At 35.1% G+C, this 26,037-nt stretch overlaps 1 protein-coding gene across 1 annotated transcript in view; it reads right to left on the bottom strand.

The window, feature by feature from the left end:
• The window catches only part of ORC5 (origin recognition complex subunit 5), an 81,245-nt gene that overhangs the window by 41,932 nt on the left and 13,276 nt on the right, over window positions 1-26,037 (bottom strand). The window contains exons 4-10 of the mRNA XM_030307796.1: window positions 24,301-24,375; window positions 20,793-20,904; window positions 15,018-15,148; window positions 6,326-6,374; window positions 6,147-6,237; window positions 2,179-2,231; window positions 709-821 (exon numbers count right to left, since the gene is read on the bottom strand). Of these exons, the coding sequence (XP_030163656.1) occupies window positions 709-821; window positions 2,179-2,231; window positions 6,147-6,237; window positions 6,326-6,374; window positions 15,018-15,148; window positions 20,793-20,904; window positions 24,301-24,375 (624 nt within the window). The remainder of the gene's footprint in view (window positions 1-708; window positions 822-2,178; window positions 2,232-6,146; window positions 6,238-6,325; window positions 6,375-15,017; window positions 15,149-20,792; window positions 20,905-24,300; window positions 24,376-26,037) is intronic.

Genomic DNA, 26,037 nt, shown 5'->3' with positions numbered 1-26,037 from the left:
TGAAACTAAAAACTAGTAGGGAGATAAACAAAACAACAAATAAAAAATTATTACAAATACCTTTAATAATAAATCAAATTGCATACATGTTTTCAAAAAGAAAACAATTCCAAAATGGAATTTCTCCAACTAATGTACATGCAGAAGGGGCTTCTGAATGTTCTGTATATCAATGTACAGAGTAGATGGCACCCTTAAAACTATTCCCATCTCTCATACTTTAAACAAAACCTTATTTATATATATTTTTTTAAACCTAGAGTTATTACCTAAGGTATACGTGAACTCTTCTGTGAAACTACCTATTTTTCCCATTCAGATTATGACCTTAATTTAAAGCCTTTAAAGAATATGTCCTAAATATATATTTAGCAATCTCTTTTTTTTTCTCTCTTTCTTTTAGAAAGAGAGAGAGAGAGAGAGAAACAGAGCACGAGTGGGGGAGAGAGGCAAAGGGAGAGGAGGGAGAGAGAGAATCTCAAGCAGGCTCCACACTTAGCCCAGTGTCCAATGTGGGGCTCGATCCCATGACCCTGGGATCATGACCTAAGCCAGAATCAAGACGTGGATGCTCAACTGACTATGCCACCAAGGCGCCCCACATATTTAGCAATCTCTTATTCTAATCTCTACCCCTGAGAAATTTACAGGTGTTGAGAAATTTCAAAACATTCCTAAAATCTTCAGAAACAAAGAAATAATTATTACCTTAAGGAAGAACCTCTTGTCAGTTCTTGCTGGATTGTACGAAGCGAGGTATGCAGCAATGAGAATAAACTTGGAGTAATATGGAAGTTCCACATGAGTATATGCTGAGAGACCTACACAACGAAAAACTTTGATGAAGGCATTGAAGAGGCTACCATTAAGTTTCTCTTATCTTTTCTCACTTACCTTTTGACTTCCATATATGGTATTCTCTTATAAAAATGACCTACTCCCTGTGTCAATATAATGATGATGGCAGCAGTGGTAGTGAATATCACTATTAGTCACATGCTTGCTCATTTCATTATTTTTGCTTAGCTCCTCCTATTCTGAACTCTAAATCCTATCCATGCAGCCCTTCAAAGCCACGTTTTCCATTAAGCCTTTCCTGAAGCTCTCTTATCACACCAAAAGTAGAAAATCTGTCCCTACTATGAATTCCTACTTTGAGTATTTAACTCATGGCCCATGTAACTTTATACCTTGTATTAATAGTTAATTATACATAAATTATATCTCTTACCAAGCTATACTCTTTGCTGAAGGAACTACATCTGTTTTTGTGGTATCCTTAAAGTATCCTGCACAAAGGAAAAAAAACTAAATGAACTGATAAATAAAACAAAGGAGCCAGTCAAATGGCATTGATTTGTACAGAAAAGGAAGGAATCTGCTATTTACTGAATATCTAGTATGTGTCAGACACTGTGCTAGGTGCCTTACTTAGGTGTCTCTGAATCTTTGCAGTTACTTAAAGCTAGACATTCTTTGGATGAGGACACTGAGGTGGACTCAAGGACGTAGAGTCAGGGAATAGTGCAGACCAATCACTACAGGTTTTCTAATGCCAGCATCTATTTCTTTCCATCGGAACACACAACTGGAAATCACTTGTATGGCATCTAGAGCATTTAGAAACCAAAACAGATAAAACAGAATTGCAACACCACTTAATTTTACACCGCTTCTCCAACCTTTAGCCAGTGATCTATTTTTTTTAATAAGAATTATTTTTGATACTCGCTTAATTTTTTTTAAGTAAAAGTTGTTCTATGGAGATAAATCCAAATTGATAGTTTCTTTAAAGAAAAGAAAAGCAGAAAGCTTTTTAAACAGAACTGCATCCTCCAAACTGGGTCAACATAAAATTCATGACGTACATATATACTGAGATAAAACTGTGTCATACAACTGAACAAAAGCATTTAAAGAAACTAAACTGCTTGATTTTTACAGGATGTAATCCAACATTGAGAAAAAAGAAACTGGTATTTGAATTATTTCCTCTCATTAATTGGAGCTTCAGTTAAGAAAAAATCATTCATTAAAATATCACTGTAGTTTGTAAAGTCTTTTCTGTCACACTGTTTCCTGACTGATGCTAAATTTAGTATTAACATCAGTATCTTAGTTACTAGTAATCAATTAAAGAAATGTCTCTGGTAACTGTCTCAACACTTCCTTGGATACCTTTCAGTTGTGCTGGATCTGTGTCATCTTTCTGTAGCTTTTCCCACTGCGAACTGAAAGAAGACAGAAGAGCAATAATGGTTTGAAAATATATGAAATCAATATACTGGACTTAAGACAGTCCTAGAAAAAACTAAAAATTTGATTTAAGAAAATAATCAATTTCCTTACAAATGACATACATATGCAATATATACCTGTCTCAACAATATCATTGAGTGTACATTAGAATATAACCTTACATAACAACACCCAGATGTTAGTTTTAATTTTTTTTTATTTTTTAAAATTTATTTATTTATTTGCGGGGGGAGGGGGAGGGCAGGAGCAGAGAGAGGGAGAGAGAATCCCAAGCAGGCTCCACGCTGTCAGCACAGAACCGAACGCGGGGCTCGAACTCACAAACTGTGAGATCATGACCCAAGCCGAAATCAAGAGTCAGATGCTTAACCAACTGAGCCATCCAGGTGCCCCAATACTCAGATGTTAATTTTTAATCTCTTTTCCTGATCATAATTTTAAAGCTATCAGAAAGCACCAAAAAATAAATAACATCACCTATCCTTCAGTAAAACTCTCCACGTTTCAGTTAGAATATTAGATGCAACTGTTATACACTATTTCTAACTCCATAACAATCTCTTAAAATAAGTACCATTACAGCAGAAAATTGAGGCCCACAGGTTAAGTTGCCCAAGTATACCCAGCCAGTCAGTAATGGAGCTAAGACCTGATTCCTTGTAGAACGCGTGCAAAGTTCATGCCATCTCCACTGCCCCCTCTGACCTTACTTGCAATTAAAACTATTAAACAGTCTCAAATATTGTTAAGAATATGAAGTGAGAATATGACAAATCAAATTCATTAGGAAACACACTATGGTGCAGTAAAAAGACTGCCCTGGGAGACAGAAGTTTTAGCTGTATGACCTTGAATAAATTATTATACTTCACACCAAAATATAAGGCAGTTAGATGCAATGATCTGTAAGGACCCTCTCAAACTCTCTAACTCAGCTTTTAAAATGCTAATATAAAAATAAATGCCAGATCAGAACTGAATATCCCAAATCTGCAAGCAGAGCTGAAAATTAAGGAGATACAGGCATACTTCATTTTATCATGCTTCACTTTACTGTGTTTTGCAGATAGTGCATTTTTTACAAGTTGAAAGCTTGTGGCAACTCTGCATCAAGCAAGTCTATCAGCACCAATTTTCTAACAGCAACCGCTCACTCCATGTCTCTGTGTCATATTTTGATAGTCCTCATACTACTTCAAATTTGTTCGTCACTATTTGTTATGATCTTTGATGCTACTGCTGTAACTGTTTCGGGGGTTCACAAACTGTGCCCATATAAGATGGGAAACTTAAACGCTCCACTGACTGGCCATTCCCTCATCTCTCCCTCTCCTTGGGCCTTCCTATTCCCTAAGACACAATAATACTGAAATTAGGCCAATTAATAACCCTACAATGGCCTCTGAGTGGTCAAGTGAAAGGAAAAGTCACATCTCTCACTTTAAATCAAAAGCCAGAAATGATTAACCTCAGTGAGGAAGTCTTGTCAAAAGCCAAGGTAGGCTGAAAAAAGCCAGGCCTCTTGCACAAAACAGCCATGTTTTGAACACAAAGGAAAAGTTCTTAAAGGAAACTGAAACTGCTACTCCAGTGAACACATGAATGATAAGAAAGGAAAATAGCCTTATTGCTGTTATAGAGAACGTGTTAGCGGTCTGGGCAGAAGATCAAATCAGCCACAACACTCCCTTCAGCCAAAGCCTAATCCAGAGCAAGGCCCAACTCTCTTCAATTCTATGAAGGCTGAGAGAGGCAAGGAAGCTACAGAAGAAAAGTTTGAAGCTCTTGAAGTGGTTCAAGAGGCTTAAGGAAAGAAGCTGTCTCCATAACATAAAAGTGCAGGGTGAAGCAAAAGGTGCTGATGTAGAAGCTGGAGTAACTCTCTGGAAGATCTAGCTGAGATCATTAATGAAGGTGGCTACACTAAACAACAGATTTTCAGTGCAGGTGAAGCAGCCTTCTCCTGGAAGAAGATGCCATCTGGGACTTTCATAGCGAGAGAGCTGACTCTCTGGTTAGGGGCTAATGTAGCTGGCAATGCTCACTGACTATTCCAAAAATCCTAAGGCCCTTAAAAATTATGCTCAATCAACTCTGCCTGTGCTCTGTCAATGGAATAACAAAGCCTGGATAACAGCACATTTATTTACAGCATGGTTTACTGAGCATTTTAAGCCTACTGTTGAGATCTGCTCAGAAAAGATTCCTTTCAACATGTGACTCACTGCTCATTGACAAAATATCAACATGAACAGGAGTTTGGAAGAAGTTGACTCCAACCCTCATGGGCGACTTTGAGGGGTTCAATACTTCAATGGAAGAAATAACTGCAGACGGGGTGGAAATGGCATGAGAACTAGGATGTTAAGTGGAGCCTGAAGGCGGGGCTGCATGGCTGCAATCTCATGATGTAACTTTAACAGATGAGGAGTTGCTTCTGATACATGAGCAGAGAAAGTGGTTTCTTGAGATGGAATCTACTTCTGGTGAAGACGCTAGGAAGATTTTTGAAATGACAACAAAGCATTTAGAATTTTACATAAACTTAGTTGATAAGGCAACAACAGGGTTTAAGAAGACTGGCTCCAATTCTGAAAGTTCTACTGTGGGTAAAATGATACCAAACAACAGTCAACAAAATGCAGCAAATTTCACAGCTGTCTTAAGAAACTGCCACACCCATCCCACAGCAACCACCAATCAGCAGCCATCAACCTCAAGACCCTCCCTCCACCAGCAAAAACTTTATTTGCTCTCCTTATTGATCTTGTGAAGAAAACCGGATTTATGTGGCCATCACTGTCCTATGGGAAACTCTAAGTCCTTCCAGCATTACATAAAAATCATTCCAACAAGCATCCAAATTTTTCTATCTTTAAAAGGGCACATCACAAGCTTTTCTATTCTGGGACTTGTGAAAATCCTCATCAAATGTCATTTTTTTAATGTTTTATTTGAGAGACAGAGCATTAGCAGGGGAGGGGCAGAGAGAGAGGGAGACACAGAATCTGAAGAAGGCTCCAGGTCCCAAGGTGTCAGTGGAGAGCCCAATACAGGGCTCAAACTCCAAAGTCAGATGCTTAACTGAGCCACCAGGTGCCCCTCAAATGACTTTTTACTGAAAAGAGGAATAACAGTATGTTTGTAATTTTTCTATTTATTCAGAAACGATTACATTTCTACCTGAATTACAGTTTAATCAGCTAATTAAATGAGCAAAGTTAGTAAAGAAAAGGAGTTACAGACCAAGATATTTATGAGAGAAAAATGATAACACTACTGACCAGAAAGTGAGGAGAGCACACAGTGCTGTTGATGTTTTTATACTACTATATTGCTTTGCAACTGAGGCTTAACCTATCACCTATTTATTATTCACAAATAATTTAAATCTTGTAAGGATTGTTAGAGGAGGAAACTGAGGCCTAGAGGGTTTTTAGGAGACTAAGACCACACAAGGCAGAAAATGGCTGAGATGGAAATCAAAACCCTGTTCCTCCACCTGTGCTAAATGTCACCACATCTCCTGTTTCATTACTATGAAAGTCTAATAACAAATATAGACATGTGATTTAATTTACACATTGCTTTAATAATCAAATTTTCATTATACTATTCAAATATCTAACACAAATAAAAAACAAAGCTGAAGTTGATTTTCTTGTAGCTTTCCAGACTTAAAAAAATTACTAATTGTGAGACATATGCCTTGTTTCAAATTGTGTAACATACTAGTTAAAAATTTTTTTCCCCAAAATAAGAAGAAATGATTCAAAACTCATGAATTTTTTCCTAATTGTGAAGCAGGTAAAGGAAAACACTGTAGTAGACAAAATATCCGAACTAAAGATATAGAAATATTATACACACATTAAATAGAAAATTACCTTGATATTTCCCGGAGATAAACAGTCTGCATGGCTTTCTTCAAATGAGGTTCAATATTTCTCCAGAGTTTGCGAGTATCACGTTCATTTGCTACCCCAAATGGGAGAAAATTACAAAAATTCAGATCTTACACAAATTCTTTCAAAACAAGTATTAATAAGTAAAATTACATAGTTACCTTCTCCTTTAACCACAGGCTCACAATATTTAGGAAAATTAAGTACTGCCTGTAAATAAAGGGGAAAAAAGAAAAAAGGTACTTATCCACCACAAATAGGAATTATTTTCCAAGTATAATTTTTATTGGAATTTAGGCAATTTTACTTCAATAAAAGCACTCAAGTAAAATGTTTTATAGATTATAATAAAACAGCAAATATCAAAAATGATAGTAAAACAACATGTAAAATACTCCTTAATTGGCTAAATACTGCCTAATGTATTAACCTCAAGATATAAAGTAATATAGCAAAGCATAATTTGTAATTTTAGCACATTAATTATGCCACAAAGGACCTAATAAAATACCATGAGCCCAAAGAATTAACCTGTTATTTTCCAAGGTTTGAACATTCTCACACATCAAACATCATCTCGTTCAGTACAATTCAAAATTATGTGATTGGCAACACTACCTGAGACTATTATAAATTCAAATTCTTGGCACCATGCCAGGCATACTAGATCACAATCGCTAAGAATGACATCCAGGAATCCATGTTTTAACAATCACTCCAGGAATGCTATGTATTCCGAAGTTTGGAAAGCACTAATTAATCATTATTACTTAACAGTTTTCCATGAATCAACACTGGAATTCTACTGAGATGTAGTTCAAGCAAACTGATAAAAAAACATGCTGTTGCCATTTATTAATATTAATTTGATCACAAATATTTCATATTAAAATGATTCAGTAATGAAGCCTGGAGAAAGATATACATAAATGCATTAACTATACAACCTCAAATTCAGAAGATAATAGAGAGCTAAGAACTGATCCTTGAAACAGTTTTTCCTATTTTACTCCACAAAGTGCAAATGTTTAGTGCAGAAAAATCTTCCAAATTCTGTTAATATGAAGCCAATAGAGAGGCCAACTCACTTAACTTAGTTCCAGGTTTTCAGATCTAAACACTGCTTTATAACACTGATAGGTCATAATGTTAGTAGTAACTGGTAAACAATTTGGCTGCTTTTTTTTCTTGGCCAAAACATTAAAATATAGACTTAATCATTTACAAATGGTGGTAAAAAGGTAATAAAGATAATTTTAGGAGACTATTTTCCAGTTTTACATTAGTAAGTCAGTACTTTCCCCATGTCATTCCATAAGAACTTATTGAATATATAAAACTATATGATTATAATGGTACAATTTAACTGTCCAAATACAATCTCTATATTTAAGCAAGTCTACAAATCCTAGTCCACACTAACATGGAGTTTCACAAACAAAATCATCTGTTCAAATACAAAATACTTTTTACAACTTTCGCTATTAACATTCAAAATGTGCTCTCCAATGTTATACCCATTTCTCCTATATTAATCCTCAAATATAAGTAATTACAGGTCTCAGTATTATTTAGATCAATATCTACCTTCAGGTCCACTGGTATTTTAAACTGCCCTCCCAACCACCCAGAGAACGGAAATAAAAAGGCTGCTAATAAAATCACAGAAATTATTCCAAAGCCCAAACAGAAATAATTTTTAAATGATTTTTTGATATAATAAATTTTTACTCCCACCGAACATTCCCATTTTTATCTCCCCATTATTCCTTAACTTTTAAGCGTATATTTTACTCTTAACTGGTTGCATTAATGAAAAGGGTGGGGGATAACTTTATTAAGAAATGACAGTGTGCTCAGCAAATATTTATGCTCATAATTGTGACAGGAGAAACAAAATTATCAAGAGTTAGTTATGGCCACCTGTTATCTCACTTACTCCTGACAACTGCACATTTATAATACCCACTTGTCAACCCAGAAAGCAAAATATAATCTGCCTACAGGCACACACAGACTCCACTGCTTGAATTTATGATCATGGATTTGTGAGATGTTCTGGGAACTTACTTCTAAACCAATAAAGGCACAATGTTATCAAAGCCTGATTCAGGTGAAACCGAGGGACTATTTCCCTTATATTGCAGAAAAAAACTTGCATTACTTTAAGAGGCAAAATAATCTATTATGCATAATGACTAGGTTGCCATAAGACAGAGATAGGCAATTTAGAAAACTTCAAACTCTCCCTCAGTGAGATTTTCAGCAAAATTCCATTACTGCATTTGAAATTACTTGTTAGAAAATGATCTGATACATGTATATTGTAGTAAAAAAAAATTCTAAGACAGCCCCTCAAGACTGCCAGCCCCTCATATACACACACACATACACACACACCTTCTTCAGTTATTCAATCAAATGCTATCTTAGGTACTGCTGTGAAAGAATTTTGTAGATGCAATTAAAGTCCCAAAGACTGTACTATTTATGGGAGAGTTAAAATAAAGAGATAATCAGATGAGTCTGACCTAATCACACAAGCTCTTCAAAAACAGAAAGTGTTCTCTAGCCAGTCACAGAAGTCAGAGATTGGGTGTCTAAGAGTCAACACACCCTTGCGAGCTGGTGGATGGAAAGGCATGTGGTAAAGAATACAGGTGCTCTCTAGGAAGTCTGAGACTTGGCTGACAGATAGCAAGACAGTTCTGGACCTCACTCTTAGAGCCCAAAAGAAGTGAATTCTGTCAAGTCTGAATGAGCTTGGAAGCTATTTTCCCCAAAACCTCAAGCTAAGGATACAGTTAGCCAAAACTTTAATTTCATCTGTGATATCCTGATCAGAGAAGCCAGCAATAATGCCCGGATTCCTGACCTAGAGAACTATGAGCTAATAAATGTCTACTGCTTTAAGCACTAAATTTGCAATAATTTGTTACGCAGTAATAGAACACTAATACACATGTTGAAGTATAAATGTAAAAAATATTCTAATATTCCAAGGGCAAGTAGAAATAATGTCTGAACTCTTCTGCCTTTTTTATAAATACCCACATTTTATCTCTGAAACATTAAAAGGAATGAAAATCAGAACTGAGAAAATTTGTATTAACATTAATTCAATCAGGCAACGAGGTGTTACGGTGTGTCAGGTTTTACTATTTTAAGTGCTCTACATTCTCTATACGATGATTCACTTAATCCTCTGAATGATCCTATGAGGTAGACATTATTTTTATCATCCCCATCTTACAGAGAAGTTAAAGTATGCTTCCAATCTCTGATTTCCCCTTCTTTGATCAACCATGGAAAACTCTCTGCTTTAAAGGGCTCATGTGATTAGGTGATACCTACCTTGGTAATCACACTATCTTAACATATGATAATCTGAAGCCAGGCAGATATGAAAAAATGATTAAGTTGAAATTCTGATGAGAAACAAGATATTTACAAGGTTTTATAGTACCTCCCCACAAAACACATATTACAAAGGAAAAAAAAAAAACCTCTTAATCAAATCATCAAAGTGAACATTATCAGTGATGAAATAACATGAAATCCTGTAATACCTCATAGGATGTAATGTGAACGAAACATCATTTCTGTGATATTCCTGTCAGATGCATAACCTGAATCTGATCATAAGCAAACATTAGACAAATCCAAACTGAAGGTGATTCTACAAAACTGTTCTATAATCTTCAAAGGTCTCAAGGCCATGAAAGTCAAAGACTAAAGAACTGTTCCAGATGAATGTTCAAGAAATTTAACAATTAAATGCAATATATGATTCTGAACTGGATTCTTTTGCTCTGAAGCACATTATTGTGACAACTGTCAAATCCTGACTAGTGTCTAAGGATTGGTTGTAGCAAGGAGTCCATTTTCTCATTTTGATAGTTGTACTGTACTTACGTGGAAGAATGTCTTTCTAGGATATGCACACTAAAGTATTTGAGGTGATGGGCATCAGGTCACAAACTTAATCTCAGATGATTGGGAAAAAGGAGGAAAAGTTCTTTTTACTGTACTTGTAATTTTTCTGTAAATTAGAAATCGCTCTTAAATAAATTTTGAAACTATCCAATATTTTCATCATCTTGTAAATAGTCTAATAAAATAATGAGAGCAAGCTATTAACATGCCAGTGCCACTGAATATGGTTCTGATATAAAAATAATTCTCAAAAATTCAAGGCCAAAAATAAAGGTACCCTATAAAGGTCCAACTGGGAAAACAAGCTAAATACCACTTCTTGCAGTCTAGAGACAATTACGGGACTACTCAAAATATTCCAGTTTCATTTAATATGGATGAATATCTCAAAATGTTGAGCAAATGTAGACAGATTAAAAAAGAATGCATACTGTATGTTTCCATTTAGATGAAGTTCCACAACAGGCAAAACTAACCTTTAATGTTAGAAGCAAAGATAGTGATTATCTCTGGGGAAGGAAGAAGAGGTGAGATTGGGAGGAAGCATGAAGTGGGCTCCTTGGATGTTGGTAGTTTTCTACTTTTTGACTTGGTTTTATTTACACATGCGTTTTCATTTTGTGATAATTCACTGAGATACATAGGTATGGTTTCTGTGCTTTTCTATATCTATGTTACACTTTCATCAAAAAGTTGAGAAAATACAAAAGAAAAACAAACCTAACTAGGTTATTTCTCCTAATTAAAGACTCTGCCTCCCCCTTCAGTATTTTTAACCAAAGAATAGCTCTTCTCTATGTCGAAGACATCCTCATTCATAAATCAATCAGTATAAAAATATAAAAAAATGGTGAAGGGCACCCACTACCTCCGTGCCATTTGTCAAACCAAATCTTGCAATCAGTGGAATGATAGCTGTTCTGCCAGATCATCCCTCAAACTTCCTATTTCTTCAATATATGACTTTAACATACGACACAAACCTACAGCAGTTTTAGCGGTCTCCATTCCCAAGCTATATGTTCTTGGACATAGTTAAGATCACAGCATATTTTTAAGTCCATGAGTCTTTGCTCATCAGAGGAAGGAAGAGAACTAAATTTAACTACTCCCCCTTCAGCTATCAGGCATTGTACATGTGCTTCCCACCCTTTTTTTTTTACCTCACAAAATTCCTTTGAGGCAGGTATTGTACCTACTGAACAGAAGAAAAAACTCAAGGTCAAAAAGGTTAAGTAACTTGCCCAAGAACATACAGCTGGTAAATGACAAACTTGTGTCTCTTCATCTGTAAAATGAGGACTCATGATAATGCCTTACTTCACAGGGTTGCTGTTGAGAATTGAGTCAACATTGGAAAAAGGCTTAGAACAGTACCCAGCACACAATAACTACTCAATAAAATTGGCTATTATCTAAGAGGTAGTTGTAATATAGTGATTATGAGCATATACTCTGGAGCCAGACCCCATGATTCTTATTTGCAAAATTTTATAATCTAATTCATTTTAGATCTCAGGGATCATTTTTCCCTAGCATACAATCATATCGTAAATAAGCAAAAATAACTAATATATAGGAAAAACACATTCGTGTGTACTGTGTATGAATCAACTGAGGGCAAGGGGACAGATCTGCAACCATTTCAGAATTGTGACAATGTCTTCCTCATTAAAAAAAAAAGTGTTTGAAAAATACATGAAAGAATTTGAGATTCGAGAGAGTCGTGACTGAAGCAGAAGTTACGTTAGGCTGGTCAGCTGCACGTGACACAGTGGAGTTATGCGCAAGGCAGAAGACTGCCTGTACTCGGAGCAGGGTCTCCACACCAGCTCCCTCCACTGGCCTGCTGCCCAGTACCCACCTCTTCCCACTCTCCAAATATCCATGGGACCCCTGCTCAAAACTAAGATCAAACCATCTATTCCCTAGGAATTGCTGGGCCCTGGCTACATGAAAACCAGCTGTGTTAAAATTTCACTAATTCACAAAAGGTAAATGATCCTCTCAGAAATTATTTGTATTTTATTTTTGCAGTTTACTTATTTTGAGAGAGAGAATGAGTTGGGGAGGGACAGAGAGAGAGAGGGAGATAAAATCTCAAGCAGGCCCTGCACTGCCAGCCTAGAGCCCAACACGGGGCTCGAACCCACAAACCTTGAGATTATGACCTGAGCTGAAATGAGAGTCAGACGGTCAACCAAAAGAGCCACCTGGGAGCCCCCCATTTGTATTTTAAAAGAAGAATATTTGTTCAAATGGCTTAGTGTTACCAATAATATCATTTAACATTTTTATAAGCACTTTGAGAGGAAGTATTTCCTTTCATACTCACAAAACTCATCTGAGGCGTGTATTCTTGGTCTGTTCCTGCCCCCCCACCCCCGCCCCCACCCCCACCAACTTTAGAAATGAGGAAACTGAAATACATAAAATTACATACATAACATACTGATAAGCAGCAGAGCTAAGGTATTTCAATATAACTCCTCTGCTCATTCCATCAAATATACTTCAGTTATCTGGCATCTCTTCTTAGCCACTGTCACTAGTCAACACCACAAGCCACAGGGCCGAACAACACAAAACAACAACAAAAACAGCATCAGAAACTTGGAATTGCACTCTAAACGATTACTAAGCTCTACCTAAGCAATTAATTTTTCTGAGTCATCTCTAAGAATACTGATATTTAGGGAGAAAAAAGTTTAAAATACAATAAACTTGATGTGTGACAGATTTGCTTTAAAAAGATCATGCAAGAAAATTTTAGAAAATGAACCATTCTGTGTTTGGCATTTATATATAAGTATAAAAATAACTTCCTCAATTGATCTTTTTAAAAATTTTAATTACTATTTTTAGGAATATCATTAAGGATTGTCAGAGAAGACAAACCTAAATGAATATTCTTGTGCTACCTCCAGACCTAGCCTCCAGAAAAATAATACTTAAAGAAATAATTTCTAAGGCAAATTCAAAAGCATATACATAGAAAAGATGCCTGAAAAGAATTTTTGCAGGTGATTAAACTTTCAATAAATATGCCATTTACAAAGTTTGAAACAAATAAGAGTATCCACTTGAAGGAAAATGTATCTTTATTATGCTATGTTCTACATAAGGAGGAAAATAAGAACACTGCTATTTTTTTCTCTAGTGCTTACAGATTATTTCTTATATTTACTAGTATTACTAGTAGTAGTAAAAGCTTAAACCATACTTCAAGCTTACGAACATGATAGAAGAGTAACAACAACAACAACAAAAACAACTTTGTAATCTCACCCCTAAATATTTCTTAGTGAAACCTAAGGACAATATAAAATACCGTATTCAAATATATATATTTTCTTACATTTTATTTTTGCAGAAATAGTTCCTTAACTAATCCTTCTTCTTACACTTCATGATCTACTTTAAATGGCTGCTGGCACAGATTCGCACAGGATTCAAGGACATCTAGGTTGTGGTGACCACAGGTTACCAGGCAAGATGGCAGGCAGAGGAGTATTTCTTCCTAACTACATGTCATGCAAGGACCGTGTACTGACCCTCCCTCCTTTCTGTAAGCCCCTCTGTTGTCATTTCCTTTTGGGCACCAGGGATACAAGACATTCAATTGCTGGAGAGATGTCAGTGATGAGCTTGAACCTAGAAAAGTTTGCCTTTTGTTTTTTCCCTACTCAGAAGATGCTTGAAATCTACATCTAAATCAGAAGCCTAAAATCTAAAACTCAGAAAAACATATTATATGTGAACACAATTTTACACAGTCACCTTCTTCTACATTGTCTTGAACACACATTCAAACATATACTTAATCCCTCTAAGTGATTCTTTTCAGAGCAAAGAGAAAAAGAAAATATGCTAAAACTTACAGAATCTGTTCCTTTCAAAGTAACTGTGTTTCAGCCTTAGGTATATTACTACTTTCTCTAAATGTAGACAAAATCTTAGTATTAATGGAAGGTTTCTAAAAGAGAAACCGGATATTCTTGCCTCTTCCCCTTCCAGACACATCCAGACAATTAAAAAGTCGAAAGATCAAAGAAAAATTAAAGTACATATGATCACTTTCCAAATTGCCTGTAAAATATAAACTGTTTTTCTACTCTTTTAAGTGTCTTAAGTACTCTTTTATGTAAATATTAAAAGTAACCTTTTATATAAATATTACTAACTCAAGGTCAGTGCCTCATGAAAGACCTATAATTAAGGCTTCTATTCTCAAGCTGATCTAGATGCCAGACCACTATTGCTACATACACAAAACCTAAAAGAAATGTGTTACAAAAAAAAGTAAAAGATATTAAATTTCTTATTCAGCTTTTATACCTCCTTTCTATTTCTCATTTTGATTTTAGTGAATTTCTACATTTTCTGTAATTAGAAAAAGAGAAGGATCACACGGGGCACAATACTTTGGGGTGCCTAGGTGGCGCAGTCGGTTAAGCATCCGACTTCAGCCAGGTCACGATCTCGCTGTCCGTGAGTTCGAGCCCCACGTCAGGCTCTGGGCTGATGGCTCAGAGCCTGGAGCCTGTTTCTGATTCTGTGTCTCCCTCTCTCTCTGCCCCTCCCCCGTTCATGCTCTGTCTCTCTCTGTCCCAAAAATAAATAAATAAACGTTGAAAAAAAATTAAAAAAAAAAAAAAAGAAAAAGAGAAGGAAGGAAACAAAAAATACTCCTAAGGAAGAATAAGAAGACATAACTAAAGATGAATGAAGGTTTTCTGATTACATTGCAGTTTGTACTAAGGCACAGGCTTCCACCTACTTATGTGAGCCTCAAAAGGCCAAATCCAAATTTCCAGAATAAATTTTCAGCTTCTAGCCTACCTCACACCATTTCTACATGGAAAAATTATTAAAAAATAGACTTTTCTTTTTTTTTTAAGTAAAATGTTCACTCACCAGATGTCTGAGCTCCTTCAAATCTCGGCAGACAGTATAGAAAACTCCAAGAAGAATATTAATATAGGCAGCATAGAAATCAGCTGAATACTCTGGAGGATGATCATGCGACAAGATCTTTTGAAGGTTCCCTGTTCAAAAGACACAAATGAACTTAAGGATTAACCCAGAACTCCAGTTATATCTTCTAGAATTTTATTACAAAGGTATAAAACAATAAATATACAGGCCAGGCAATTATTAAGGAGTAAGAAAACTTTTGAGATTAGGAAAGTAACACAACTTTTTAAACTGAAGTAAAAGAATTAAGAATCTACTGTTCTTTAAAAATTACAAAATGTTGCTTAAAACAAATATTAAACAATGACATCCAAGAAAATCTCAAGAACCTTTGCAAGCAAAATCAATATCAAAGGTAAAAAAATAATACATATTATATTTTTCTGCCTATTAAGTAAATCAACTAGAAAAAACAAGGGGTACTGCATAAATGACCACCAAACTGGAAAATGCTCTTCATTTTTTAAAAAATAAAAAGAATTCCTGTATTTTTATGAAAATTATCTTGTCATTCCTCCTTTTATAAATCATGTTTTCTTCCTAAAACTTTGGTATCTCTATTTTTCTTCTCTTATATCTTAAACGCTTTATACAATATCACACGTTTAGAGTCCTAAACTTTATTTTATCCTGCTGGAAATACCATATTGTAGAAGCACAATTAAAATTAAAGAGAAACAGGGGTGCTTGGGTGGCTCAGTCAGTTGAGCATCTGACTTTGGCTCAGGTCACGATCTCGTGGTTCATGAGTTCGAGCGCGGCGTCAGGCTCTGTGCTGACAGCTCGGAGCCTGGAGCCTGCTTCAGATTCTGTGTGTCCCTCTCTCTCTGCCCCTTCCCTGCTCACGCTCTGTCTCTATCTCTCAAAAATAAATAAACATTAAAAAAAATTTTTTAATCAAAGAGAAACAACCACCCACTATTCAAAATTTCCCAGGTATAAGTACCTGGGAATCAATTAGTCATTCATTCCTATTGCAATTCTCTCTGACTCCCTGGTGCAATGGTCTCTTTAGACTCCTCAGTTAGGAGTTCTTTGTGACTAGTACTTTAAACCTAGTTCCACAGGTTCAGGATTTTTGCAATACTTACAAGTAAAGGGAAACATAGATATAGCTATATTAAGGGGGTCCTTTTTAGATAAGGCTGACAAAAAAACAAAAACAAAAACAAGAAAAAAACACAGCAGCACATTTGAAAGCCCAGTTACATACTTGGAATACTACCCTGAAAGGATTCTGTACAAGAGAGTGTTACTACATGCATTTTTATATCACAACCACTGAAAAATACACAAAGTCCAAAGCTTGACTTTGGAGTCTATGTATTTTTACATTCTAATAGGACTTTTTAAATTTAATGTTACTAAGCTTTTTAAAACTATGCATGGGAAAATATTTGATGATACAAGGAAAATCTCTAAAAGGTGCCTTAAGACTCAGAGCTAAAGTTATCTATATATATAAGATGCCAAATAACTGGATAGATAGAAAAAAGGAGAAGAGAGGGAAAGAGAAAAGGGATGGATGGTAAGACAGATGAATATACACAGGCAAAACGATGGTCTACAGATGCATAGATGAGGAAATCTAGAAAACAGGTCTCCAGCTCAGACTGCATTCCTAAGCCCCTCCGGACCATCTCTATCCAGATCCTCCTTATCGGTGACCCTGAGTATCTCACATGAAAGTTGATTAGATGTTACCACTGGCCCAATCCTGACAAAAGTCTTAATAAGAATGAGAGATCTCACTGTGTTGCTATAAAAGCAGACCAGTTGCTTAGACTACAGGCAAAATTGCAGAGTACAAGTCTATGTTATGGAAGCTCTAATTGCCTGGGAGTATTCAAACTTATGGAAAAATCCCATCTCTAATGGAAAGCTGAAAACAGGGCACAAACAGGTAGTAAATAAAGGGAAGCAGAAACCACTTGATTGGTCTTCTGTTGTCTTAAAATTTCACTATCAAAGTATAATTTAACACACAAAGAACAACCATGTCTAACTTGAAGAGGGACTTCAGCTTCTAGTCATGAAAAAGAGTCCAGAAATACTCACCTGTAATAAAGAACTAAAAACTGGACAAAATATAGAAAAACACTATTTTCAGACATCAAACAATACGCAAAAAAGGCTGTGATACCTGAGAAAAAGGAAACAAATGAGCCATCACCAGGCCAGGCTTTCCAACAAGAGGTAAGTGTAGAACTATGATAACAGAAAAGTTCCAAAAGGAGCCATTAATCCCAATGAATTGAGAAATCAAAGATCAGAGTAGAGGGACCTAAGGTAGCTAGAATTTGCCAAGTAGAGTACGAGAAAGAGTTATGGAGAGAAAGAGCTCCAGAAATCTCCACAGTGGCTCCCTTTCACTCCTGTCTGAATATCAATCTGTACATGTACAGAGTAAAACCCCATAGGCCAAGCAAAAACAAATTCTGGGGTAAAACAATTAGTGGAGAGGTGTCAGTCAATTATCAGAGCTCACAGAGAACTATAAATCATTCATACTGCCACCAGTCAGAATGAAGAAACTATGCTAAATACATGTGGTTTTCAATAAAAATCCCAGAAGGGCTATGTCACAGAAGTAGAGCTAAAACTACCATTGGAATAAAGGTTACTCTAGAGCATCCCTTCAAAAAAGCTTAAAAATAATCTTAAAAGAGTCAGATATATCTTCAAGAAACTTACGTGCTTCCTAGAAAAGTACCCAACATAAAACAACAAAAAACACAATATCTATTATTCAATCAAAAATTACTATATACACAACTAATACCTAGAATAGGTAAAAATTAGTCAATAGAAACCTAAAATAAAAGAGGTTATGGAATCAGTGAACAAGGATATAAAACAACTATTATAAACATGCTCATCATCTCAAAAATACAAAGGAAAAACAAAAGCATGAGATCTGTAATGAAAAATTCCACTGGATGGGATTAACCACAGATTAGACACTTGTAGAAAAAAAGTTAGTGAACTTAAAGACACAGAGAAAAAAATATCCCAGATAAAACACAAAGAAGATAGATTTAAAATTTAAATAAGTAAAAAGACTCGGTGAGACAATATCAAGGGGTCTAATACACATGTAATGCAGTCTCAGGAAAAGGCAAGGAAAGTGGGTGGGGGGAACAAAGATAAAATATTTGAAGAAATAAGGGCTGAAATTTTTCCAAAGGTGATGAAACTATACACTCATATATCCAAGAAGCTCAACACATCTCAAGCAGGATAAACAATAAAAGATTTTTTATTTCTTTCAAGTCCAAATAATAATTTAATATGAGGTTTATAATAAATGTATAAGTAAAACATAAGACAACAACTGCACAAAGGTTGTTAAGAATGGGAAACTATAAATCACTGAGATTTTCAGATTGTTTATTGGAGCATAACTTATCCTGAACCAGTAACCAAACCAAACATCTGATGAAAGTGAATTATAAATCCACCAGAAGGGGAAAAAAAAAAATGCTTTACCAAAAGATGAGTAGTCTGTATGTGGTAAAGATCAGAAAACAAGAATTCCAAACTGGGCCCCTAATCATCACTGCTGAGAGGAGAGGGCATCTTGAACTTCAAACACCATTCTTACAGATGGCATGTGTATCAAGTTATGATTGGATGACATTAGCCACTAAAATTATTCCTTTGTTCCTGCTCCATGCTTACTCTAACTATAATTTGGCTTATCAATTAATGTTTCCTTTTTGAATGACTTTTTGTGTGATTATGGGGTTTTGCTTTTTAAAAAAATCTTGGTATGTAGAAGGCTCTCAATTAAATAATCAGATTATACATGGCCCCACTATTATATACTTTTCAAAAACCTATTAGCCTACGCTCTCTGAAATTGGCACAATCACTTTAATTAAGTACATCCTCAAATTCTCTTCATCAATGAGGCTTCATATCTTTACTTTCTAAAATTTTAAATAAAATTCTAAAATTCATTATACCATACTTTAACACTTCACTAAGATGTAGAAAACCAGCTTTTTTAAAAATTACTTTTCTTGGGGCGCCTGGGTGGCTCAGTCGGTTAAGCGTCCGACTTCGGCTCAGGTCACAATCTCGTGGTCCATGAGTTCGAGCCCCGCATCGGGCTCTGGGCTGATGGCTCGGAGCCTGGAGCCTGCTTCCGATTCTGTGTCTCCCTCTCTCTCTGCCCCTCCCCCGTTCATGCTCTGTCTCTCTCTGTCTCAAAAATAAATAAAACGTTAAAAAAAAAAATTACTGGGGCGCCTGGGTGGCGCAGTCGGTTAAGCGTCCGACTTCAGCCAGGTCACGATCTCGCGGTCCGTGAGTTCGAGCCCCGCGTCGGGCTCTGGGCTGATGGCTCAGAGCCTGGGGCCTGTTTCCGATTCTGTGTCTCCCTCTCTCTCTGCTCCTCCCCCGTTCATGCTCTGTCTCTCTCTGTCCCAAAAATAAATAAACGTTGAAAAAAAAAAATTACTTTTCTTAAATTCTAAGTAATTTTTCAGTACAGGGTGCCTGGGTGGCTCAATCGGTTAAGCATCCGACTTCAGCTCAGGTCATGATCTTGCAGTCCATGAGTTTGAATCCCACATCGGGCTCTGTGCTGACAGCTCAGCCTGGAGCCTACTTCAGATTCTGTGTCTCCCTCTCTGCCCCTACCCCCCTCACTGTCTCTCTCAAAAAATGAATAAATGTTAAAAAAAATTTTTTTTAATCTGTAAGTAATTTTTCAGTACTTAAACCTAACATGGGTCATGAAAAAATTCAACTTTGAACAGTGATGACACAGGTACAAAGAATTTTTTTACTGAAATCCTTTGATTTATTCCTTTTCTTCCAACCCTTTTCTCCCTATTTTGCAATTTTCATGGAAGAGAAACTACTGAAAATAAGGGCTCCATTTATTTTGGGTTCCTTTTTTCTATCTCAGTTAATTAGCTAAGGCAAGGTGTTATTTGATTGCTGTTCTTGTGAAAACAGGCAAAAATGTGTTTATCTTAACAATGAATGTTTACAGCTGATTAGTTCAGAGGCTAGTGTTAATGAGGCCAAGGTCAAGAAATGCTATTTTTTCATAGCCTGCTAATCACTTTATGCTTCACATTTGTAAACTTTGAGTCAGAAGTATCCTGTTTGTATAGTGACAACACAATACTAATCTACAGAACTATTCAGCAATACAAAAAGCCACCGTGTTCTTCCAAAGACAAAAATAATCAAGATCTATGAAATTTAAGATTAAATACAAGCCACAAAGAAATAAACACAAGGCCTAGTAGTTGGTACTGTAAGAGAAACAGTAATGAAAAATGAGATTTACCAAGGCAAAAGATACACTCCACATAATACTTAACCCAAGTACACGGTAAATAAAGATTTCATACAATTTAAATGTGCTTTGCCAACCTAGTCTGATACTTACTTGCATGGAAGTTACAATCTCAATATATACATCTTACTATACTGACTAAAAAATGTGAAAATACACCATTAACACAAATATGTGAGAAATACTCATTCAAAACATTTCAACAACTATACAAGAATAACCCTTCACAGTTTCAAACTAAAACCTCTGTAAGTACAGTTACATTTTTGAGATTGGCAGCATATCCAAACAGATTAAGACATCAAAGTATTACCATTTGAATATGCTAGCTTAATCTTTCAAACAACAAAAAGTATTTTAGTGAATATCATTTGTCAAAACAAAGTTTTAAAATTTACCTATGCTATAATCGGGGAAATACAAGACAAATGGCTCAAAGCACCCAGTATTTGGACGAAACTTTTCCCAAACAATTTCACTGAGAAAGAGAACAGTCACATTTCTGTCAGTCTGTAAAAGAAAGAAAAATAAAAGTAACTTTGCATTTAAAAATCTTAATCAGAGCAGCAATTCCATTTGAATTTTTCTTTCAAATAAATCCAGCAAAGTTACAATATATGACAAATTATTTGCATATTAATAGGTGTTATTTCAAAAACCTAATCAAGGAGTTCATCCGCTTGCAAATTTTCAAACATAATCACTTAGAATTTCCATAAAACTTTTAGGTTAACGGACATTTCGGTTACTCATGAACGCTAGGGACAGTCACACAAGGGTTTATTTCATAGAAATGAAGAAACACATTTCCTTAATAATTAAGATCTTTTTATGTGAATTTTCAAAGAAATCATTAGTTTCAATCAATAAACAAAAAAAATGTACAACTTAATATTTCTCATCATTAAAATAGCTACAGCAACCCAGAGAGAAAATAAGAGTTGAAGAAAAACAGATATGCAATCCCATATAACCATAATATTAGGAAATTTTTAAGTATTTTTAAAGGTTATTTTCATAAAAAATTATTGAGCAAAACATGAATACACATTAAGAACATTAAATACACACATAAAACACTGATGTTAGGTAAACAGTAATCTTTTTGAAGTGTATTTAGAATGTATTACCAGTATACAAAAACAAGCACTAAGAATACAAGCGCAACATGTATGCTGTCCTCCAGAGTGGCCACAAATGCCCTATGGATGCTAGTTAGAATTAATCTGCAGACAGACTTCTGCATTTCAGCACAAATTTTAATTTTTTTCCTTATTCTTTTTGACATTTTCCAAGGTGACAGAGTAGGCATGATAGCTGTTTTGTTCTGTAACTATTCTTAGGATCCAATCACATAAATTATACTATACTCTGATGGTGATTTACTATTTATTGATTCCTAACTTACACGTAATCTTACATTCCAATTTCCATTACTTAGAAAAACATTCTTTTGGCTAACAAAGAAAGCTGAGTTCAATAAATTCATAATTCTACAAAAATCTAGCATCTTATGAAAAAGAGAAAAAGATTTCTACTTTCAAATGTTGTCTTATAAACTCTTTAATTTTTAAGAATCCTTGAATTTATTTCTATAGGGATAAAAAGGGATGCTCTAAATACAATCTTGAATACAAGGCATTAAGTTGTTGTGCTTTCAAAAATGATTATCCAGTCAAATCAAATAATAAAAATGATTATCTAAAAGCATCTGAGGGGCGCCTGGGTGGCTCAGTCAGTTGGGCATCTGACTTTAGCTCAGGTCATGATCTCACAGCTTGTGGGTTTGAGCCCCACATCGGGCTCTGTGCTGACAGCTCAGAGCCTTGGAGCCTGCTTCAGACGCTGTGTCTCCCTCTCTCTCTGCCCCTCCCCTGCTCGTGCTCTGTCTCTCTCTCTCAAAAATAAATAAACATTAAAAAAATTTTTTTAAATAAATAAGTAAAAATAAAAGCATTTGATAAAATCAGTTCAATAATAGAAAGGCCTAAAAAATAGAAGATATTTATCCATCTGAAAGGATTTTAAGCTGGTAATGTTCTCAAATGTTAAAGTACCTTCATATCATAACTTAATTGTACTCATATATATTAATAGAAAACATGAAATGCCTTTACTATATTTCTCCTAAATGAAATACATTTTTTCAAATCAACCATGTTTCCAGAAATGTCAAAATAATACTTCTGTTTTATGGTAGAGTTGAGATTACTTGAATCTTTTAATTTTCTTCAGTTTCCATAATTACAACTAAAAAAAGGCAGGGGGGTGGGGGGAAGGCCTAACTCCGATGAAGGGACACACCATGACCATGACTGGGCATGAGGGGGAAACTGAGATAAGCTACAGTTTAAGAGCAAGAGGACAGCAAGAATGTAGTTGGAAACCAGACAGGGAACCCCAGGACAACAGGGACAGTGGATGAGGTCATAGAAATAATCCATAAGCAACACAACAAAACAATAAAAAGAAGTGAAGGAGGAGGCATCTACTCAAAGAAGATGAGTTACTGGTCTCAGTAGTAAAATGCCAAGAGTTAATCAAACTAGCAAAAGCTGGACTGTGGCAAGAAATTTCCAGGATAGGTTACCAAGAGCTACACTTAACTCTCCTCCTGTCCTCTAACATCTCACCCCTGCTATTACTATTACTAAAAGTGAATTTTAGGGGTGCCTGGGTGGCTCAGTCGGTTAAGCAACCAACTTCAGCTCAGGTCATGATCTCATGGTTTGTGAATTCAAGCCCCACATCAGGCTCTCTGTTGTCAGCACAGAGCCCGCTTGGGATCCTCTGCCTCCCTATTCTGCCTCTCCCCTGCTTACACACTCTCTCTCTCTCTCTCAAATATAAATACTACAAAAAAATAAATAAAAATAAAAGTGAATTTTAGGAATCGACCTTAGGCACACAATGATTTCAATGGCACTTGGAAAGCCTCTCTGAACTTCTGACAGTTTCTCAAATTTCAGTAATGTGTTCAGTAAATGTTCAACTTTTCAAAGTTGGAAATGGTGTAAACATGGTCTCTCCAAATATTAACTTTCATTATAATGTTACTTAATACTTAAATACAGACATAAAACTGGTAGGTATAAACTATTTATGCTCAAAGCACTTACAGGATTATAAAACAAAAATAAATTTGTAAGTTAAATACAAAACTACAAAATCAATAAAATTTAAATTAACAGTGATTGAATATGATTAATAATAGTATTTTGATCAAACTAAATCTTACCCTCATAATTCTGGTACAAATGGGAAACAGCCACAGTTGAGTTTAGTATTCCTATACCAACTGATGTTGGTGAACAATGAATTCTCTCTCCAATTTTCTTTATTCAAACTACTGTAAAATCCTGGTTTTACCATATTATTATTATGTTTTGACCTGACACATATGCATATTAAGCCCATCCCTATTCTTTTTTTGTTAGCTCATAACAATTAGAGTAGTATTAATACTATTCAGTACCAACACAATTATAAATTCAAACACAAAGCTGGTTCTGACACTGGCCAAGAGAGAGAACGCCAGATGACCCAAAACAGACCTACCTCTAGATTACTGATTCTCTAGATTACTGAAAATTTTAAAATTCTTACAGAAAGTTTAAAGTATAGGCTCCCACCATCTACTCCAGCAAACACCTAAAACCTTATAAAAGACTAGGATTAGTCACTTCACAATTAGAAATGAAAAGCTAAAATAAAGAATAAATGTTACCAAGTCAAAAAGTGCTTTTACTTTGGAAAAATGTTCAACAACAACACTCACAGTAAAGAAACACAAGTTAAAATTATGTTAAGATTCATTTCTCACCTGTCAGATTGGCAAAAGGAAAATATTTGACAAGACAATCAATTGATTAGGTCATAGGGTGAAAAGACCCATACATTACTTACCAATTCTTGTAACCTAAGAAACCCAGGCAAAAGATTTGCTTCCATATCTCTTAGATATTCTGCTTTGTCTAGAACCTTATAAAAAAAAATGCAGTGTCAAAATCGATTTACAAAGCCCTCTATAAAACATTTATATAATATACTGCACAATTCACAATTTTCTATGTTAAAAAGAAAAATTATAACCTATGAATTAATTTTCAACTGGTATTTACATTTGTAGAAGACATTTCAAATTAGCAAATTAAAAAAGACTACTTACATCGTATTTTAACCCAAGTTTCTAAATAGAAAATGAATCACAGCCACATTAAAAGTTTCTTTTATAGGTATATTACCAATGCTCTAAGGATATCTCACTAGGTGTACAAGACATAGAACTGGAAGCATTTTTTATTCCATTTGATAAAAGTTAAATTTTTGTTCAGTTATGATAATAGTATTGGGATTATATTATTTTAAAAGGTACTTATCTTCCAGAGACACACAGTATACATATTATATGTAGCTCTAGCACATATTCATGGGTGATATATGATATATAGAGATAGAATGTTTATATTCATTTATGGATAACATAATATGATGCAGGAAACAATGATGGGATAAAGACACAAGTGTGACCACATGTTAACAATAACTGAAGCTGGGTGATGGGTTCACTAGAATATATTATACTATTCTCTATATATGTTTGAAATTTTGATAAAACATGTTAAAAAAAAAAAAACTTACTTCAAGAAGTCATCCATTAGTCCATAAAAAAAAATCAAGGTCTTCAAAGCATTGTCTAAAATATTTAATCTATTTAATCTAACCTTTGTTTTTACTTTTTGTTATGTTTTACTTTTTGTTTTTTCTATCCACCTCCACTTTTCTCTTCTACCATCTTGCTGGATTATGTTAAAGCAAACCTCAGACATACTATTCCATCCGTAAATATGTCATATGTAGATCTAAGAGGTGAAGACTTTTTAAAAAAAAACATAACCTCAGTATCATTATCATGCCTAAAAAATTAACAATATTCTGTAATGTCATGTAATAACCAGTATTCAAATTTCCCGATTTGTCCCACAAATGCCTCCTTAGAGTTCACTTATTTGATTCAGGATCCAAAAAGGTTCATCTATTGAATATTCTGATATTTGGTTTGTCTTCTGGTCAATTTTAAATTATAACATTTCCCCTGACCCTTCCTTTTTTTGCTGTTATATATTCATTGAAGTAAACAGATCATCTGTTGGGTAGAATTTTCCATATTCTGAATTGGCTGACTGCATCTCTATAGTGTCATTTAACATGTTCCTATATCCCCTATATTTCCTGTACAATAGTCAATAAATCTAGGGGTCTGATAAGATTCAGGTTCAACTTTCGGGCAAGAACACTTCACAAATAGTGCTCTATATTTCTTATTGAATCACATCAGCAGGTACACAACACGTGACTCTCTTGTGATGTTAAGATTGATTGACAGTTTCAGGTATCGTCAGCCTGATCCATCCATTATAAAGTTCCCTAGCAGCCTTTCACCAAATGATTTCAATTGATGATCACTGCCTATATCTAGAACTTTGTTAGGGACTGCAACACTCTAATTTTCTAGGATTCTTTCTTCATTTATTGGAGGACATTTTTCTAGAAAGAACTTCTCCTCATCTGTTACTCAGAAATAAAGTTCACACAGGACATAAGGGATAAATGCTTGATTCTTTCCTTTAATCTACCAACTTT

This window comes from Lynx canadensis, chromosome A2 (assembly GCF_007474595.2).
Source record: "Lynx canadensis isolate LIC74 chromosome A2, mLynCan4.pri.v2, whole genome shotgun sequence".
Lineage (NCBI taxonomy): Eukaryota > Metazoa > Chordata > Mammalia > Carnivora > Felidae > Lynx > Lynx canadensis.
Note: the sequence above shows the minus strand (reverse complement) of the source record. Positions and strands in the feature narration are given on the sequence as shown.